This window comes from Hyaena hyaena, unplaced genomic scaffold (genome assembly GCF_003009895.1).
Source record: "Hyaena hyaena isolate Hyena2069 unplaced genomic scaffold, ASM300989v1 scaffold_9, whole genome shotgun sequence".
In the NCBI taxonomy this organism is placed as follows: Eukaryota; Metazoa; Chordata; class Mammalia; order Carnivora; family Hyaenidae; genus Hyaena; species Hyaena hyaena.
This window is the reverse complement of record NW_024080641.1, coordinates 306,731-327,308: the sequence shown is the minus strand read 5'-3', so window position 1 is coordinate 327,308 and position 20,578 is coordinate 306,731. Positions and strand designations below refer to the sequence as shown.

The 20,578-nt window shown below is 47.0% G+C and overlaps 1 protein-coding gene across 1 annotated transcript; it reads right to left on the bottom strand.

Annotated features, from left to right (window-relative positions):
* Positions 1-2,363: 2,363 nt before the first annotated feature.
* On the bottom strand, positions 2,364-13,879 carry CEACAM18 (CEA cell adhesion molecule 18). The gene is made up of 6 exons (XM_039246934.1): positions 13,828-13,879; positions 11,967-12,323; positions 10,507-10,779; positions 8,000-8,321; positions 6,610-6,723; positions 2,364-2,599 (listed from the first exon to the last, which is right to left on the bottom strand). Exons 1-6 carry the CDS (start codon positions 13,877-13,879, stop codon positions 2,581-2,583), a joined length of 1,137 nt encoding a protein of 378 aa, XP_039102865.1. The 3' UTR covers positions 2,364-2,580.
* Positions 13,880-20,578: the final 6,699 nt, after the last annotated feature.

Here is a 20,578-nt window from a genome sequence, read left to right as displayed (position 1 = left end):
TTCATCTTGGGCTCCATGAGGTTTTAGTCTAGACAGAAGGATACAACCAAACCAATCAAACAAACAAACAACAAATAAGTGACTACAATGTGAAAGGCAGATGTGTACTTGGGGGGAAATTAAGGGCACAGAGACAGGGGTGCTGGGGAGACTGCTTGTGTTTTATCTGTTCTTTATTTTTTGTGGCAAAGTTACCATTTTAGCCATGTTTAAGTAAACGATTGTGCAACAGATTTCTAGAACATTTTCGTCTTGCAAAACAAACTGTGTGTGTGTGTGCATCGGACAACGACTCCCCACTTCCCCTGACACTCCCTCCACTGGCAGCCACCGTTCTACTTTCTGCTTCTGTAGGTTTGATGGCTTTAGTAGATACATCACAGAAGTGGAATCGTGCAGTTTTTGTCTTTTTGTGACTGGCTTATTTCACTTAGCATAACGTCCTCAAGGTTTATCCATGTTGTAGCCTCTGACAGGATGTACTTTCCAAAGACTGCATCATACCCTGTTGTAGGCATACAGCACGTTTTCTTTATCCATTCTTCTGCAGATGGATATTAAGTTTCCTTCCAACCCCAGCTACTGTGAATAATGCTGCGATGGACATGGGCATGCAGATATCTTTTTGAGATCTGCTTTCCATTTGAGGGGATAAGCTCTCAGAAGTGGAATTGCTGCATCATGGCAGTTTCCATTTTAATTTTTCTGAGAAACCACCAGAGTGTCTTCCACGGTGGCTGCACCATTTTACTTTCCCACAAACAGTACACAAGGGTTCGTTTTTTCCACATCCTTGCCAACACTTGCTATTTTTTCTTTTTCTTTTTCTTTTTGCTTTTTATAGTGGGCATCATCTCACTCCTCATGGGTGTCAGACGATAGCTCATTGTATTTTTGATTTGCATCTGTCTAATGATTAGCAATGGTGAGTGTCTTTGCATAGGCTTGTTAGCCATTATATATCTTCTTTGGAGAAATGTCCAATTCAAGGTGGGTTTTTTTTTTCTTACCCATTCAAAAAACTGAGTTATTTGAGGGGTTTTTGTTGTTAAGTTGTAGGGGTTCTTTATATATTCCGGATATTAACATCTTTTCAGGTATATGATTTGCAAATATTCTCTCCCATTCCGTAAGTTTGGCCTGTGTTATGTGTTAGTGATAATTAAGCAAAGATATGAAAGAGGCTCAAGAGTTTGCAGTCTATTGTGATCACAAAGCATGCTGGGCAGAAGAAATAGCAGGTGCAAATGCTCACAAATAAGAGGCGGGCCAGTGAATGGAGGACCAGCAGGAAGTCTGTGTAATTAGACAGAGGGAAGCAAGTGGCAACAAGTGGGAAATGGATTTGGAGACGTCAGGGTGTGTGTAACTCATGTCTGCACGCATAGTCCACTGTGGGCATCTGGAGACGTCTGAGCAGAAGGAGGATACAATCCAGCTTTCATTCTCTCAGATCCCTCTGGCCACTACGTGCAGAAGGGACTGTGTGTGGCAGGGAAGTTAGAAAGGAGGTAGAGGAACATTCCAGGCTGGAAAGGCTGGTGGCTGGAACCAAGATGTCATGAGGGTGGGGCTTGATCGCCTTGTGGGTGAAGTCTGAATGGAAACTGCTCACGGACTGCGGGTGGTGTATGAGTGACAGAGAGGCATCTGGGATGACTCCTGGATTTTTGCTGAGAGCCACCAGCAGAACCGAGGTGTTGATCATTGTGCTTGAGAAGATTGTAGGAGGAAGAGTTTTGGGAGGAGCAAAGGAGGAGTTCCTTTGAATATGTGTGTGTTTTGGACAAGTGAACGGGGGTTTCAAGTTCACCACCGGATCGGAGTCTACAGTTGAGGAGGGAGAGTGGGCTGGAGGTGAGGCTTTGGGAGCCATTAGCCTGTAGATGACATGAAGCGGGTATAGTGGATGAGGTCACAAGGTGAAGTTGAAGAAGGAAAGAGTCCGGGGCCCCTCTGATACTTAGGGGTCGGGGAAATGCAGAGCAACAAGCAAAGAGGCAGCAAGGGCAGTTGATGGAAACCCTGCAGCCCAGAAAAGAAGGGCTTTTGTTTAGGGAAGGCAGGCAGCTGGGTGACCTTTCTGTTGTTGCGAAATCCAGGGGGCAGGGACTGAAAGGGGCCCATGTGGGTTTCACTGAGCAGAGATCTTGATAACAACAGTGTCAGGAAGTGGTTGTGTGTGTGCGTGTGTGTGTGTGTGCGCGTGTGTGTGTGTGTGTGTGTAACTCTTACTCTGAACAATCAAGAGAGAACGGGAGGAACAAAAACATGAACCGTTTCATTGAAGTGTTCTCTCCTCAAGGGTGGGGTGGGGGCAACAGAGAATGTCGCGCTGCCGTCAGGAACCGCTACACATTTAGTGCCTTACAACAGCATACATTTATCATCTTACACCTCCAGATGTCACAAGTCCAGAGTGGGGTTCACTGGGCTAAAATCAAGGCGCTGGCAGGCAGGGCTGAGTTCCTTCTGGAGGCTCCAGGAGAGAAATGCATTTTTCTTGCTTTTTCTAGAAACGTCTGTATCCCTTCATTCGTGGCCCAGGTCTCTGTCTTCACGGACATGAGAATAACATCTTCAAGCCCCTCTGTGTCTCCTTTTAATTGTAAAGATAAAGACCCCTGTGAATACATTGGCCACACCCCAATAATCCAGGGCAAACTTCCCATCTCAATATCCTTAATCTAATTCCATCCTTAAATCCCTTTTGCCATAGAAGGTCACACATTCATAGGTCCTAGGGGAGTGGGCATCTGTGGGGGGCTGTTTTTCTGCCTATATCACAGGGATATAATTTCTTTGACTGGTTTTCCTTCCACGAAACTGTGAGTTCCCTAAGGACAGGTGCAGTGCTCAAATCGAGGCTTTGTAATTCTCTCTCTCTTTCTTACCCAGGTCCTGTCCATTATATTGTAATTCACCATTAGATACTTACTTGTTTAACACACTTCTTACCTCTTCCCTTGATTAAAGAGTAAGCTGCAAGAGGTCAGTGTCTACACCTCTTGTACCCACTACAGTATACTCAGCACCCAGTTCAGGGCCTCATGCACAGAGGGGCTCAGTAGGACACCAGGCTTTGGGGTTAGAAAGGACTTGGGCTGGATCCTGGTTTCACTGGGGACTTGGAGAATGCTGTTTCCTTGGTTCACCCTCAGTTTTCATATCGAAAAAATGAGGACAATAATAATATCTTCCTTATGGAGTTGTTGTGGCAAAGTGTTATGCATGCATCAAATAAAGTGTTATGTATTAAATGTTATGAATCGAGGGGATTCAACAAAAATGTATGTGAGATGAATGGATGAAGGAACTCATGGACTTCCCTCCTGGGTGTTCTCTGCCTTATCCTATCCCCCACTGTTTGGCTCTGACTCCCTTTTCTTTTCCTTCACTCAGGGTCTCCTGATTGAATCTTGGGCAGGCAACCTACCCCCAGATGCAGCCACGCCCTCCTCAGGGGAACCAGAAGACCTCCATTATGCAACACTCAACTTTGATGAGAAGGAGCCTTGGGGCCCTCAAGAAAAGGTGGCCCCTGGTATTGAGTACTCAGAGATCAGGATTCACAGTGAGAGAGTGCTGAGACCCAGCCCTGGCTTGAGGGATCTTGGCCCCCAAGGGACAAAGGAAAAGTCAGGGGCTGATTCCAGTAGAATTAGAAGCCCTCCAGGGGATGAGCTGTGAGTACCCACAGGAAGAACACAAGCTTTGGAAACAGAGAATTTCAAGTGCAAAGTTATACGTTGCGCCTTCATTAACTAACCAATCCCTTCCATGCTGTGTCTGTTTCCTACTCTGTGAAATAGGGATGAGAAGCCTACCTGTAAGGTCATGGTGAAATATTTATATAAAAATGGTAAGGGACCTAGAATAGCAAAACAATCTGGTGAAGGAAGAACACAGTTGGAGAAAACAGACTTTACTATAAAGCTAGAGTAGTCAGGACACTGTGGTGTAGAACAGAATGGAGTCTATAAACAGAGTGTGTATATAGTCAGCTGAGTAGCACCAAGTCAATTCAATTGGGAGAGGAGGGACTTTTAAACAAGTAATTGATAGAACAAGTGGTCAAGGTTTGGATTCAATGAAACTTGACCCTTTTTCACATCACATGCAGAAAATTAGTCTGAGATGAATCGTAAACCTAAAAGTATAAGTGAAAACTATGAAAACTACCCAATAGGGTAGTCACCAGCCATATATGGCCCTTGAGAGGTGCTACACTTAGTATCCAAAAAAAAAAAAAAAAAAGAGAGAGATAAAGGATCCCGTTAACAATTTTTCATATTGATTACTTTGGAATGATAATACTTTGGATATACTGGGTTGAATAGACTATTATTAAAAGTAAGGGCGCCTGGGTGGCTCAGTCGGTTAAGCTTCCAACCTTGGCTCAGGTCATGATCTCACGGTTCATGGGTTCGAGCCCCTCATCGGGCTCTGTGCTGACAGCTCAGAGCCTGGAGCCTGTTTCAGATTCTGTGTCTCCCTCTCTCTCTCCCCCTCCCCTGCTCACGCTGTCTCTCTCTCAAAAATAAATAAAACATTAAAAAATTTTAAAAGTAATTTCACCAGTTTCTTTTTAGTTTTTTTATTATAGCTACTAGAATTTTGAAATTACATATTTGGCTTGCATTATATTTCTATTGGACAGTATTGCTCTAGAAGAAAATTTAGGAGAGGATTTATGGATATGCATAGATTTCTTATAGGACATTCAACATAATAGTAAGCATTACGCACACACATATATAGTTTTCATTAAAAACTTCTACTCACAGAAAGACATGATTAAGAAAATGAAAAGGCAAGCCATACTAGAAGAAAAAAATATATATCCCTGAAAAGGGGCTTGAAGTTAGAATACATAAAGAATTATTACCAGTTAATAACACAATAACCTAACTGTTAAAATGGGAAAAAAGACTCAACCATGTATTTCACAAGTGATCCAAATGGCCAGTAAGTACAGGAAAGGTAGTCAACGTCACTGGACATCAGGGAAATGGAAATTCATCACACTGAGATGCCCTGTCACATCTGCCAGAATGGCTAAATCAAAAAGCCTGAGCACAGGTATCCCTGTGAGGTCAATGGCAGTGTTACACCCATCTAGCACATGGCAAGCTAAAGCACTAATGGGTTGTCGCACTGATGATTGGTATTGCAAGTTTCTTTTTTTTTTTTTTAATGTTTTATTTATTTCTAGCAGAGAGAGAGACACACAGTGTGAGCAGGGGAGGGTCAGAGAGAGAGGGAGACACAGACTCTGAAACAGGCTCCAGGCTCTGAGCTGGCAGTCAGCACAGAGCCCGACGCGGGGCTCGAACCCACGAACCGCGAGATCATGACCCAAGCAAAAGTCGGACGCTCGACCGACTAAGCCACCCGGGCGCCCCGGCAAGTTTCTTGATAGAGAGACCCTGTAATGATCACAGAGAGGCTCCATATCGAAAAACTAAAATGATTTGAAAAAAGAACGTGTCTTCTAAAATCTCCAGCATCGTCACCACAGTCTGTACCGCCACCATCACTGTCACCATGGTCACTGCCACCTCCACTGCCGCCACCATCACCATCGTCTCCATCATCCCTCAGTGGTTCTCAATCAAGATTTGCTTGTTTGTGTTTTGAGAGAGAGAGAGTGAAACAAAGTGCGAGTGGGGGAGGGGCAGAGTGAGAGACACACAGATTTCCAAGCAGGCTCCACTCTCGGAGCTGTCAGCACAGAGTCCTACTCGGGGCTCAAACCGATGGACCACGAGATCATGACCTGAGTGGAAGTCGGACGCTTAGCCTTCCGAGCCCCCCAGGCGCCCCTTGGGACCTTTCCAATGCCTAGAGTCATTTTTGGTTGTCTACACTTGGAGTGATGGAGGTAATTGCTACAGATATCAAGTCAGTGGAGGTCAGGGATGCTGCTAAACATGGTACAGTGTGAAGGACAGCCTTATACCCCGTCCCCAACTGAAATAATTATCTGGCCCCAAATATTGATAGTGCTGAGGGTGACAAATTCTGGTCTGCTCTGTACTGAGAACGCTGCTAATTGCTTTGTCCTCCAAGATAAGTGTGTGCCTCCCCGCCCCACCATTACCCTACAGGCAGCCATTACTCTTCACATGGCCCAGGTAGGCTAAGAGGACCTGGGAGGAGTGTGATCTATTTTGGGATTTGAACCCAGTTTAGAATCTTCCCTCTGCCCAGTCTCTCCCTCTGTGTAGTTTACTGTCTGTTTCCCCAGCTTCACTCACTAAGTAGTGACTACCATGTGCCAGGCTCATGCTGGAGGCTTGGCACCCACCCCGCTCATTCTCACAGCTGCCCCTCTAGACGGACCTCCACATCTACGTCGTAAACACAAAGGCACTGGGCTGAAGTCACTGGGGGAAAGCCCATTGCTATTCAGAGGCATGACTATCTCTACACTCTCCCTCTTTGTCCCTGGCTCTGGTCCTTGACCTGTCTGCCCCCAGATGATTCCTGACAGCCAATTCCTGGCTTGTCCCTTCTCCCTTCTGGCTCTGCCTCCCCCTCTTAGGGCAGCGCTCTGAGACCCAGTCCCCAGCCAGCCCCCCACCCCTGAACCAGGGCAACAGGCACCTAGTGGAGAAATGGCTGATCAAGGCGTAGATCAGGATCCCGCAGATGTAGACGCCACCAAGGACTGTTATCACGATGAGCCACACCACTTTGGCTCCTGAGATGGTGAAGCTGCTGCTCACAACAGTACTGTGGTCTGGAGTAGAGGGTACATGGGGGTCAGGAGCACCATCACTCAACCCTTCACTCACACACACATCTGTTCTTCAGAGATTTGTCAGCACCTATTATGTGCAAGGCACTGTTCTAGGTGCTAGGGATTCAGCAGTGAACAACAAAAACAACAACAAAAAACTTCCTGCCCTCATGGGGCTGACATTCCAGCTGGGAAGTGGACAGTTGACAGTTAAGCAAAGAGATGTCTAATATCATCGCAGGCGGCAGGAAGTGCAGTGGGAAAGAATGAGCCCACTCAAGGTGGTAGACGGTGACAGGGGCGGGGGTGCTGGTTACACAGGGTCACGGACTCATTGCACAGGTATTCACTGAACCTGCCAGGCACCATGTTAAGCACTGGGGACAAATGGTGAGCAAAGAGTTTTCCCAGCCTCAGTCCTCCTGAAGCTCACAGTCCAGTGGAGTAGAAAGGTGTGAATCAGTCGGTGCATAATTGTGCACAGTTGGTCGATCATGTCTGGTGCATAGCAGGTGCTAAGTAAATAGTGTGGAGAGACCAGAATAAACCTCTCTAGCCCACTGTGGGCCGTGCCTGTGGTTCGCTCTCTGGGACGAGCCAGACTGATGGCTCCTCATGCTCTGATTTAATTCTGCCAGAATTCTGCCAGGAGCTGTCATATATGGACCCTTATTATCTTGACACTACAGATGGGGAAACTGAGGCTCAGAGAGGTGCTCTTCCCATGTACAGATTTATGCCCAAGCCACGTTCCAGACCCCACATCAGCAACAGATCTCTGCTTCCCCCACACCACCATCCTCCCTCCCAGCCTTGTTTCATACCACTGCCCCCGTCCCCTGCCTCATTTAGAGGCAGCCCAGCAAAACTGGGCACAGGCTGTAAGGTCAGACTGCCAGAATTTGAGCCCTGCCCTCTCTGCTGATTGGAGCTGGAACCTTGCATAAAGCACTCAAACTTCCCATAGCTCAGTTTTCTCATCTGTACAATGGAGGTGGTGTTAACAACGGTCACTTCCTCTGAGGAGAGACTGGAGGGTCACATACCTAGTAGGGTGCTCAGTAAGTGTTGGCTGGCCGTATCTCGCTGGACCTCACCCTTGCTCTGATCTGAGGTCCCTGAGGGCTTCAGAGAGGAGATAGCTTTGGACTTGGGCCTCAGAGGATGGAGGATTTTATCCAACCGTCATGGGCATTGCAAGGTAGAGATGGGATGTCTGATGACAGGCACTGCCTAGGCAAAAGCATGGAGGACTTGTGGGGCGTGAGCCCCAGAGAGAGGCTGCTGGACTCACCTGCGGTATGCACCCGGATCTGGAATTCCCTGTACATGGCCAGCTGGGTCGTGGGGTTCTCCACAATGCATCTGTATCTGCCCATCTGCTCCCAGGCCAGACTTGGGAGGATGATTTCTGCTTCTGAGAAGCTCAGGCGGGAGCCATTGTGGATCCAGTGGTACTTGGGACTGGGTTTGGAAATGGCGATACACTGCATGCGCACCTGGGAGCCGATCCTAGCAGACAGGACACCATTGCGGATGATGTGACTGGTACTCAGCTGCACTTTGTCTGGCCCATCTGCAGAGACAAGGCAAGTCTCAGAACTGTGATTCTGACCCCTTGGGATCCTGTCTCCTTACTCAGCCTGCATGCGGTCCACCCCCTTCTCAACCAGGAGGTGCCCCCACTCTGCACCACGAACACATGCAAAGCAGCTGTGCCAACGACCACTATAATTATAATGTTTTCTGCTATCTGCGCCTACTATGAGCCAGCCCCGAGATAGCCCTTCACATCACAGTAAAATAGGGATAGAGTAGAGGCCTGCTGCAAGCCAGGCTCTTTTACAGGTTCACACATTGGCTTAATTCCCATAGCCCTTGTGATTGATTTTATAGATGAGGGAAACAAGATCCCAAGGAGAGGACTAGGGATTTCATAGTCCTCTACTGACCCACAAAGGGACAAAGCTAATTTCCCCTATGGCCCAGGAGGAGTCTTCCTGAGCAGCTACAGGCCATGGGTCCTGGTCCCGGCTCTTGGTTGCAAGCCTCTGACCAGTAAGCCATGTATGAGGCCAGAAGCTGTCTCTTCTGTGATCGCTTTCTCCAGCATGTTTGTTAGGAAATCTGACAGACTCCACGTGGTTCTGGATTGAGATGTGAAAACTGTTCAGGACTTGTGGTTTTTCACCGCTGAGAGATGTGAAAGAGTTTGGTCGATGTGAAAGGTCCCGGGCTCTTTGTAAGACCCAAGGCTCATTGTATGTCTACATAAGTCGATGTCTTCGGTTTACAAGACCTGTTTGAGATTTGGGGGAAGTCTGACTGGGCTGTGTACTTGCCCTGGTGGGCGGCCAAAGAGGGTCATGCAGAAAAGAGAATGGATGAATGGTCAGACTGTTTAAGAGAGCATAGACAGTTCAATGTGAGTAAAAGGAAAAGTGAAGGCGATTTTGCTAAATTTGGAAAACCAGAGTAAAAAGATCAGTGGACATAAAAGGCTCAATGGAATCTGGGATTTGAAAATTTAGTAAGTTAGGGGCGCCTGGGTGGCTCAGTCGTTTAAGCGTCCAACTTTGGCTCAGGTCGTGATCTCATGGCTCGTGGGTTCGAGCCCCACGTTGGGCTCTGTGCCGACAGCTCAGAGCCTGGAGCTGCTTCGGATTCTGTATCTCCCTCTCTCTCTGACCCTCCCCTGCTCATACTGTCTCTCTCTCTCTCTCTCTTTCTCTCTCTGTCAGAAATAAACAAACATTAAAAAACTTAAAAAAATGAGTTGAATGTTATTAAAAAATTTTTTTAACATGTATTTATTTTTGAGAGACAGAGCACAAGCTGGGAAGGGGCAGAGCAAGAGATGAAGACACAGAATCTGAAGCAGACTCCAGGGTCTGAGCTGTCAGCACAGAGCCCGACATGGTGCTCAAACTCATGAACCGTGAGATCATGACCTGAGCTGAAGTCTAATGCTCAACCAACTGAGTCACCCAGACACCCCATTGAATGTCATTTTTTTAAATGTTTTTATTTATTTATTTATTTCTAGGAGAGAGAGAGACAGCGTGAGCAGGGAGAGTCAGAGAGAGAGGGAGTCACAGACTGAAACAGGCTCCAGGCTCTGAGCTGGCAGTCAGCACAGAGCCCGACGCGGGGCTTGAACCCACGAACCGCGAGATCACGACCTAAGCGAAAGTCGGACGCTTAACCGACTAAGCCACCCAGGCGCCCCAGCCATTGAATGTCATTTTTAAGAAACTATTAGTTGTGGGGCGCCTGGGTGGCTCATTCCATTTAGCGTTTGATTTCACCTCAGGTCATGATCTCACGGTTCATGAGTTCGAGTCCTGAGGCGGCTCTATGCTGACAGCTCAGAGCCTGGAGCCTGCTTCAGATTCTGTGTTTCCCTTGCTCTCTGCCCCTCCCTCACTTGCGCTCTGCCTCTCTCTCTCTCAAAAATAAATAAAACATTAAAAAAAGCTATTAGTTGTAATCAAGCTCTTCTTTACAAAAGCCGGATCTGAACAAATTCACACTATTTCTAATCTGGGGAGTAGGGATTGGGTCCTCCATCTTAAATAGCAGGTCCTTCTGTGCAGTGAAGGTGACTCTAAGTCCAGAGAGCTGCGATTCAAACCCAGATCTAGCTGGCTACAGGCTGGCTTATGTGCTCCTGCTCTCAAGTTCTGCCTGTTTCATTGCTATGTCCCTGGGAGGCCCTGAGCCCACCCCTGGCGTCACTTCTGTGACCCCAGACTACTCACAGTACACGGTGAGAGAGAGAGGTTCACTTCTCCGAGGAAACTCTGGAATGCTTTCAGTTTCACACTGAAGTGTTCTGTCATAGCGGCCGACCTTGTGGATGATGAGGGTCTTGAAGTCCGGGGAGATTGTCATCTGGTCATTGCTGGACACCTGTTCATAATTCACATACCACTTGACAATGGTGGCATTGGTGTAGCAAATGATGGCCACGGAATCCATGTACTCTATCACAGTGCTGGTGTTAGCCCAGATGTCTGGCTTCTTTTCCAACTCTGGGGGAAGCAGGAAGGAGACATTAGGGGTGGGGTCTGCCTCCCCAAGCTCTGCTTCTCTACAAAGGGGCTTTTAGGTTTGGTGAGAAGCCAAAAGTTGTAAGATGGGGACTGGGGTCTTGGCAGGAGAGCAGCCCTGGAATTGAGAGGGACAGAGAAGTACAGTGTGGCTGTGAGTGGTTGATGTATAGACACTAGCCTGAGCCCATTGTCCTATGCGCTGAGCCATCCCTGAGGCATCCACTGCAATAATGGTGAGTTCTTGGCATGGGCATGTGACCTAATGGTTGTTTCTGAACTCTGACCCTAAAACCAGGCACCCCACCTGAGGAGCCATGAGTAGAATTCAGAGTGACAGGTGGTATTTGGACTCTGCATAATAATTGCTCCCATTATCTGAGTCCCATTTGCTTACAAATATTTCCTTTCAGTGTTACAACAGACAATGGGTAGACACTATCCTCTTTCTACAGATGAGGAAACTGAGGACACCCCAGAAGGAAGACAAAGAAAGGCTTGGGAACATGCGACATCTACACAGTCAGAGGTAAACACAGGACTTCCTGTCTTCAAATCCACACTCTCCCCTCCACCCCTGTGGTGCCCCCAGGAACTATCTGTAGTAGACAGAATTCCAAGATGGCCCCATGATCTCCAGCCTGTGATGATCCCCTCCCCTCAGATGTGGGTGAAACCTGTGACTTTCTTCTATGTAATAAAGCAAAAGTGATGGGCTGTCATTCTGAATGTTACCTTTTGTTATTTAAGCCTCCTGCTTAGCAGACCATAGGGAGAGAATTCAGCTGACCCTGAAGAATCAGAGCCGTGATGTGAAATGCCTGTGGACAGTGCCATACAGAGGCCATACACAGCCCTGGCTCAACAACTTGTGAGTCTTAGAGCATAGTGCTCGCCTGGACTTTTGACCCACAGGAAAGCATGACAATAAATTAAGGTTTTTTGAAGCTGCTGTTTGTTACACAGTAGTACATAACTGATACCCTGACAGTGAAACAGAAACCCTTGGAGTGAATGAGTGACCCATCTCTGCAAGAGAAGCTAGACTACCGTCTGCCAAGGCTTCCGTGTCACCTGGGGCTGGAGGAGACTTGGACACTATGGTCTCCAAGGAAACTCACTCTCAAAGCCCCCTGATCTGATGGAAAGGGGGCAACCTGGCAGCTCACCTTGAACATAGAGATAGCCAGTTGCTCTCTCAGTCCTGTTGCTGAAGTCCACCCTCACGGTATAGTTCCCTGCGTCGCTTAATTCAGTCCTCCTGATGGTCAGGTCACCTGTCTTGGTCACGTTCTCCCGGTCACTGTGCATGGGCCCAGACTGCCAGGTATTGGAGGGAGCTTTGTAGCTGACAATCATATTTTCCACAGTGTCATTTGCACCACGGTGCCAGCTGTATTCTTGAGCATCTTGGGTGACATTCTGGAGGACCAGGACACTCCGAAATCCCTTGATTCCTATGAGTGATTCTGGGTCGATGGAAATTTGGCTGGTGGCTTGGCGGATCCCACAGGCCAGCAGACTGGCTGAAGAAGACAAACAGAACACACATACATGAGAGAGAGAGAGAGAGAGAGGAGAGATTGATTTACACTGTCCAGGCAATGAACACCAGAGGCACTGGTGAGCTCACCAAGGGTTTCTAACTCCCCAGCCTGTCTCCTTCCCATCCCCTCAGCCCCTGCCCTGGCCCATTTCTTCCTCATCCTCTTCCAGCCTGGCTTCCTCTTTGGACACTCAGTCTCCAACCCATCCTCATATGACAGTTATGTGGATCTTTATAAAGTCCCAGATGTGACCCTGCTCTCTCCATGCTCAGGTACCTTCCATGGCTCCCCAGAACTCTACAGATAAAACTCAAACTCAGTGTGGTTTATGAGACACTCTAAGAGAGCTGGTCTGTATGATTCATCGAGTTTCCTTCTGGATCACATGCACCCCACCCCATTTCCCCCATGAACTCCCTTATTCAGTCATTCATTCACGTGGGCATTTGTGCACTCATTTATGAGAAGACACAGTATCCACACTGTGTGCCCCAGACAGAGAGCTCTCTTCATGCACAGCATTCTTTCCTGACTTCAGGCTTTCACACCCGCTGTTCCCCATTTCTGGCACACTGATCCTTGTTCCCTCCTCCTCATGTCCACTGGCCTTTTCTGTCTACTCACTTCTACTCATCCTTCTGTTCTCAGCTGTGATGTCCCCTCCTTGTCAGTGTAGGTCAGGCAGTCCCTTGGGGCTCCCCCAGCCTCTTGGGCCCTCTCATCCCTGTCCCCATCACTCCGGGTCATCAGAATCTGGAGACAGATCTGCATCTCACACTGGACTCTGGGCTACAGAGGGCTGTGTCAGCCACCACCACATCACAGCATCCCTGATCATGGGGCAGAACCCAGTGGATGAGCTCCAGAGATATCCAGGTAGATAAAGTCCCCCAAGACTGTCTACACAAGTCTTTGACTTAGCATCTAAATTCGGTGGAATGCATCCGTGTGGGTGGGGGTCTGTCATCAACTAGGACAGAGAGATCCACTGTCTGTGTACCCTAAACCTTGGCTCCATGGAGGGGACAGAGACACCTGAGACCTCTGGTTGCTGGCTCCAGGGAGGACACTAGTGGTGTTTGAAGACAGTACCCAAGGTGGATGGTGAGACACGATAGTTGTCCCTGTCAGGGGGGCTCAGAGGGTCCTGGAGGGGAGGGGGCCTTGGGAAGGGGTCCAGCTGGAGAGGTGGGGGAAGGGATCAGGACAGGCTGGGCACACAGAGGAGGTGATTTCTAGCAAGTGTGGCTGGGGGTCCAAGGTCATCACTCCTGGGTATGCATGAGGATGAACACTGTGTGTGTGTGTGTGTGTGTGTGTGTGTGTGTGTGTGAGAGAGAGAGAGAGAGAGAGAGAGAGAGAGAGAGAGTGTGTCTATGGGTGCGGTATGCCCAGGTGTGCGAGCTCATGAGAGCCCTGGTGCGAGTCCTGAGCACCTCTCCTCTCCCCATCCCTGTGACCCCTGTGGGTTCAGCTCTCTTACCCAGGAGAACCAGCTCCCTCCAATGTCTGCATTGAGGTCTGGAAAGGTCCATGGGATGCTCAGGTCCTCCTGGGCTAGGTGTCTCTCCAGGGACCGCACAGCCTCCTCTGCCCCTTCACAGATCTGCGTCTCCAGCCCTGGGCTGCTGGCCCCGTCCGTCCCTCTCCTGCTTCCCAGGATGGACTCTGAACCCCGCACAGGCGGGGCCGGGGAGTCAGTTGTTATCTTTATGACTTTATGGTGACTTTAGCTTATTATTTATCCACCTTATTTAAAACAATTTTTTTTAAATGTTTATTCATTTTTGAGAGAGAGAGACAGAGCATAAGCAGGGGAGGGACAGAGAGAGAGGGAGACACAAAATCTGAAGGAGGCTCCAGGTTCTGAGTTGTCAGCACGGAGTCCAACGCGGGGCTTGAACTCACGAAGAGTCATGACCTGAGCCAAAGTCAGATGCTTTACTGACTGAGCCTCCCAGGCGCCCCATATCCACCTTATTTTTTAAAACTTATTTATACTATTTTATCCTGGTTACAAAACAAAACCAAACCAAACCAAAAATAAAACGAAACAAACAAACAAAAAAACCCAACACCTTATGCTACTTCTACGAAAACTGGAAAACACCAAAAAGCACAATAAATATAAGACATCAGATTTTTGGGGGTTATTTTGTTAATGTTTATTCATGTTTGAGAGACAGAGACACACAGAACGCAAGTGGGGGAGGGGCAGAGAGAGAGGGAGACACAGAATCTGAAGCAGCTCCAGGCTCTGAGCTGTCAGCACAGAGGCCGATGCAGGTCTCAAACCCACAAACTGTAAGATCATGACCTGAGTTGAAGCCGGACGCTTAACCGATTGCCACCCAGGCGCCCCAACATCAGACTTTCTTTTTTTTTTTAAACGTGTGAATGTTCATTTTTGTTTTTCCTACTACCTGCAGATCTCAACTTTTGAATTGCCTTGTGTCATTTTACAAGGTGCTGCTTCCGCCTCCCTGAACACTAAGGACTTATTGAAGGCCTCTCCCTGGGTCAGCGAATCTTTTCCCCATTTGGCCATTTGGAGTGAACTCAGGCGTGCTCTCTTATGTCTGAGCCAATACGTGGAACACCCTTGGTGTTGGGTCTTTGGGCTCAGTATTGGGGAAGTTCTTCAGGGGCAGAGCACTGCGGGCTCATGGTGGGCCGTGGCGCTGAGCACGTGTGGCGTGTCTGCACTGGGGGACCCCACAAAGAGAAAGAGAGACGCGGAGACCCAGAGACCCAGGTGGGCTGGATGAAGGACCGAGAAGGCAGGAGAGAGGATGCACCCTGGAAAGGGTCACTCGACAAGTCTTTCAAGTTGGACTTGGGAGTATGTTCGTCTTTCACTTTCGTGACAACAAACACTACTTACTTTATTAATTGCAGAAGCAATTGGCTGTAGAAATTTTGGGAAATTCTTAGGAAGGAAAACTAGAACTAATGTTATTTTAGTAATTAATTTAAATAGTTTAAAACTATTTATTACGAATACTTATCTAAATATATATTTGCTTGAAAATTTTTAATGTGTGTTTATTTTCGAGAGAGAGACAGAGTGCGAGCAGGGAAGGGGTAGAGAGAGGGAGACACAGAACCTGAAGCAGGCCCTAGGCTCTGAGCTGTAAGCACAGAGCTGGACGGGGGACTCGAACTCCTGAGATCATTACCTGAGCCAAAGTCCAATGCTTAACCGACTGACCCACCCAGGTGCCCCTCTAAATATATATTTGTAAATATATTCATATTTATGATAAACAGATAATTATTTATCTAAATATACATATGAATGTTTATGCAAGCATACATATTTACATTTATAAATATAAGTAAATAACAATACTTTATAAATAAAGTACACAACTATTGATCATAATTTGATTAATACTATTAAAAAATCACCTGGAGTTATATCCAGCGTTTTTTCCTAAAACTTTTCATTTTTGATACGTTATACATACTCATGCATACATGCTTATTTTTACCTAGCTGTTGTCATACCATTCAATATCCTTCTTTATTTGGGCTTCTTCAATGTTAAACCCAAGTTTAGTCAGAGACTGATGAATATACACCTTAGGGTATCTGGTGGTCCATTCGATACCTCTGAAGTCTTCTACTGTTTTCTGAAAACCCATATGAATGTTTGCAGCCTACTGCAAGACACATCTGTGTTTGTTTTAATAGGAAAATAATATATTACTTACCATTGAAATTCTTCAATTGGTCCCTCTTGGTATTTGATTATAAGTGATACCCCCAGAAAACACATGAAGTTGTTTTTCTGCCCTTAGCTCATGAAGCCCTTCCTCCTGTATCTTCTTTGTTCATTGTTCATGACGATGTACTATTCCATTGAACTGGCCATGAATTGATTTGTTCAACCCATACCCCATTTGGGAGCATTTCTTTCAACGTTTTTTCTCTTTCTCTCTCTTATTCTTTTTTAAATATAGGTATCCCTCAGAGAAGTAATACTTTAGTTTTATGTTTATTTATTTATTTTTGAGAGAAAGAGAGCACACAAGTGGGCGAAGGGCAGAAAGAGAGGGAGACAGAATCTGAAGCAGGCTACAGGCTCTGAGCTGTGAGCACAGAACCCTATTTGGGGCTCAAACCCACAAACTGTGAGATCATGACTTGAGCCAAAGTCAGATACTTAACTGACTAAGCCACCCAGGTGCCTCAAACATTTTCTCTTTTTATACAAACAGCAGTATAACAACTTTTGGCCAGTCCCATTTGTAGAGCTGGATAACTCCCAGAAACAGACTTTTGTAATAAAGAATTTAATCTTAGCCAAAGACAGACCTGGTTTTGTCCTTGACTCCTAGAAGGAATCTCTAAGTCCTCAGAGTGTCTTTATTTACGTGGGGTCCTTGGGACACACTAGATAGTCTACAGTGGAAATTATGATGAAGGCTTTGGGTCTCATGGTATCAGTTCTATCCTTGGAAGGGATGGAAACTGAGGTCAGCCATGTGAGCAGTGAATCATATCTCTGTGACAGAGCCCTAATAAAAACTCTGATGTCAAGGCTCTGACAAGTTTCCCTGATCAGCACACTGTCACAATGCCATGCTGGGAGGAGCTAATGCTGTCCATGACTCCACTGAAGAGACAAGTGGAAGCGCCAGTCTTGGGATTCTCCGGGACCCCAACTCATACCCTTTACCCTTCAGTGACACTAATCTGTATCCTCATGCTGTAATGAGCCCTAACTACAAGGATAATAGCTTTCAGTGTGTTGTGAGTCCTTCGTGAGTGATAGAAACGGAGGGTTGTCTTGATCACCCTGAACTTGTAATGATGTCACAAGTGAAGGTGGGCATATGGATGTCCTCTGGAACAGACTCTGTGGTTAAGAGAGAATCCCAGAGGCACCTGGATGGCTCAGTTGGTTAAGTGTCTGACTCTGGATTTTGGATGGGTTCATGATCTCACGGTTTCGTACGTTCGAGCCCTGCATTGGGCTCTGTGCTGACCTTACAGAGCCTGCTTGGGATTCTCGCTCTCTCTCTTTCTCTGCCCCTCTCTCGTTCATGCTCTCTCTGTCTTTCTCAAAATAAATAATAAAAAAAACAATTAAAAAAAGAGAGAGAGAGAATCTCACACTGGCTGGGCTCAAATTCGAATCTAGCACCTACCTGCCATGTCATCTCAATCAAGTGACTTTCTTCACTAAGCCTCACTATCTCCACCTGTAAAATGCTTCCTCTTCATAGGGCTGTTATGAGCTTTAAATGAGGTAATATATGAAAATGACTGTGACCAGTGCCTTGCACACAGTTTCAGGAAATGTTAATCTCAATGGGCATAGTTAAAAAGCCTTTTTATGTCTTACTCAACTTTTAGGGAAAAAACATTTTAAACTGCATTTATAGATTAAACATATTTTAATGTTTATTTAATTTCGAAAGAGAGAGAGAGACAGCATGAGCAGGAGAGGGGCAGAGGGAGGGAGACACAAAATCCAAAGCAGGCTCCAGGCTCTGAGCTGTCAGCACAGAGTCTGACGTGGGGCTCTAACTCACGAACCACGAGATCATGACTGAGCTGAAGTTGAACGTGTAACTGACTGAGCCACCCAGAGACCCCAGAGTTTTAAAAAACACTTCAATTGTATGACCTAACAACAAAAATCTTCAGAGGTACTTAAATTACCCATTAATTAAGGGCTTGTGCCCTTACTACCTCTTTTGTCCTTATGAAGGAAAAAGGGATATGGTTAATAGTAGGAGACCAGCAACTTCTGCCCAGAGAGACCATCTGATTGGATCTATTTGATATCCCTCAACACGAAACATCCTTATCCAGCTGAGCTTTGTGCCATATCATTGCAGGCGGATGTCCCTCCCTTGTATCCAGATTGTACGTAGCCAATGATGCTTGGCCCAGTAAATCGGGACCAGTATGGCAGAACTGATTTCACTCAGAGCCCACAGTGAGAATCTAAGCTTTAATGCAGGGAGACCCTCAGGAGGCCCCTACCCTCAAGAGGTGGCTGCAGCCTTGGCACATACCTCAGGCTTCAGAGACTCACTCTCATTCCGTCCTGGATCCCCTATAACTTGAAGTATCTCATCTGAAACCCCATCTCTTTATTTAGGAATGGTGGGAAGGGGGCGCCTGGGTGGCTCAGTGGGTTAAGCATCCGACTTCGACTCAGGTCATGATCTCATGGTTCATGAGTTCAAGCCTCATATCAGGCTCTGTGCTGACAGCTCAGAGCCTGGAGCCTGCTTCGGATTCTGGGTCTCCCTTTCTCTCTGCCCCTCCCCCACTCGTTCTCTGTCTCTCTGTCTCTCTCTCAAAAAAATAAAATAAAATAAAATAAAATAAAGGAATGGTGGGCTTCCTACATTGTCAGCCCCTGAACATCCCTAAACTGTGAAGTCTGACAGATGTTGGGGCATTGACTCCCTCCAGAAAGGCATGCCACTACTGGGCGTATCTCCCCTTAGCCCCCGTGCTCACCTGGGGGCGGGTGGCAGTAGCCACTCCCAGGGCAAGGTTCTGCCGGGTGCAGCCAGAGTGGACACTGGGAAACATCCGCTCCTCCCTGCTCACGAGGCCTGGAGGCCACAGGGAACGCTAACGTGGATCTTTGGGGAACTGCAAACCAGAGGGAGCCGTGACACTCCCAGCCCTGTCCCTGTGGCCCTGTCTGGGCAAACTCATTACCCCAAGTGTGTCAGATAACCAGGGCGAGCCAAAGTTGTGAATCATGGCAACCCTGTTTTGGGTCTACATCCTCATGGGGTTAGGGTTAGAGAGCTCAGGAGGCAGAAGACCCCATCAGCTCCCAGAGAAGAAAGAAGAATGGGAAAATAACAATAACGATAACACGGATAATAACGACATTGATCATAATAATACTTATTTCTCTTTTATTATTCCTGTGTAGCGAGACTGTCACAGAGTTTGGCCTCGGTGGCAGGATGGGAGCCAGGTGCCAGGGAGAGGCTGGTGTGAAAGCCGACGACTTGAGAGAGATGGAGGGAGGAGGTGGCTGGTGCAGGGATCCGGGTAACTCTCTGGGTGAGCAGTAGAGGGCGCCCTAACGCGGCGGGGAACGTTGAGAGAGCTGCGCCGCCGCTAGGGGGCGCCGTGGGACTGCGGAGAAGCGCAGAGACCCCAGTTTCTGCAGGAAACTGCACCGTGGGCGTTATAGCTACTACCTTTACGAACTGTGAACAGAAGCCAGGCAGAGTAAAATCAGCAACACCAAACAACAGCAGCAGCAACAACAACAACAAACCAAAACAAGGAGAGTGATAGGGCCTCCATCCTATGAACCCTGGAACCCGCCTCATCTGCAGCCAGGTCAAATTATGTCCTGAATTCCAAAGGGGACTCAAAGGCAGAGACATATAAAGACAGGAGCCCCAGACCTGGTGGCCACGTCACTACTTACACATTAAATAACCACAGGTGTCCCTCCCAATATATTTTCTAAATTTCTGGGGTTTGGGAATTTGGAGATTCCCAAAAACAGATGCTCCAAAGACAGGAAGATGAGATTCAAATCCTGGCTCTAGCAGGAGCTCCGTCTACTCTCTAGAAAAGGAGATCATGAAATATCCGAGTGTTGTAACCGTCTGTCGTAACCAGAGAGCACCTTAACTTAATCACATACAAAACTCTACACTTCAACCCCTCCAACACTTTATATTTAATTTTTTTGATGTTTTATTTATTTTTGAGAGAGAGAGAGACATCAAGTGTGAGCAAAGGAGGGTCAGAGAGAGAGGGAGACACAGAATCTGAAGCAGGCGCCAGGCTCTGAGCTGTCAGCACAGAGCCTGATGTGGGGTTCAAACCCATGAACTGTGAGAGCATGACCTGATCCAAACTCAGACGCCCACCGACTGAGCCACCCAGGTACCCCAACACTTTATATTTTTGATGTCACAATTTACATCTTTTCACATTAAGCATCCATTAACAAATTGTTTTAGTCACAGTTATTCTTTTTTAAAAATACTTTTTAAAAGTTTTATTTATTTTTGAAAGAGAGAGCGAACAGTGGAGGAGCAGAGAGAGAGAAGGAGAGGGGCTCAAACTCACAAACTGTGAGATTGTGACCTGAGCCAAAATCAAGAGTCAAGTGCTCATGTTAAGTTATATATATATATATATATAACTTATTTTTATGATACCAATAATAAACAGACAAAACCAAACCAAACCAAACCAAAAAGCATAGAGGCACAGGAAAGTTT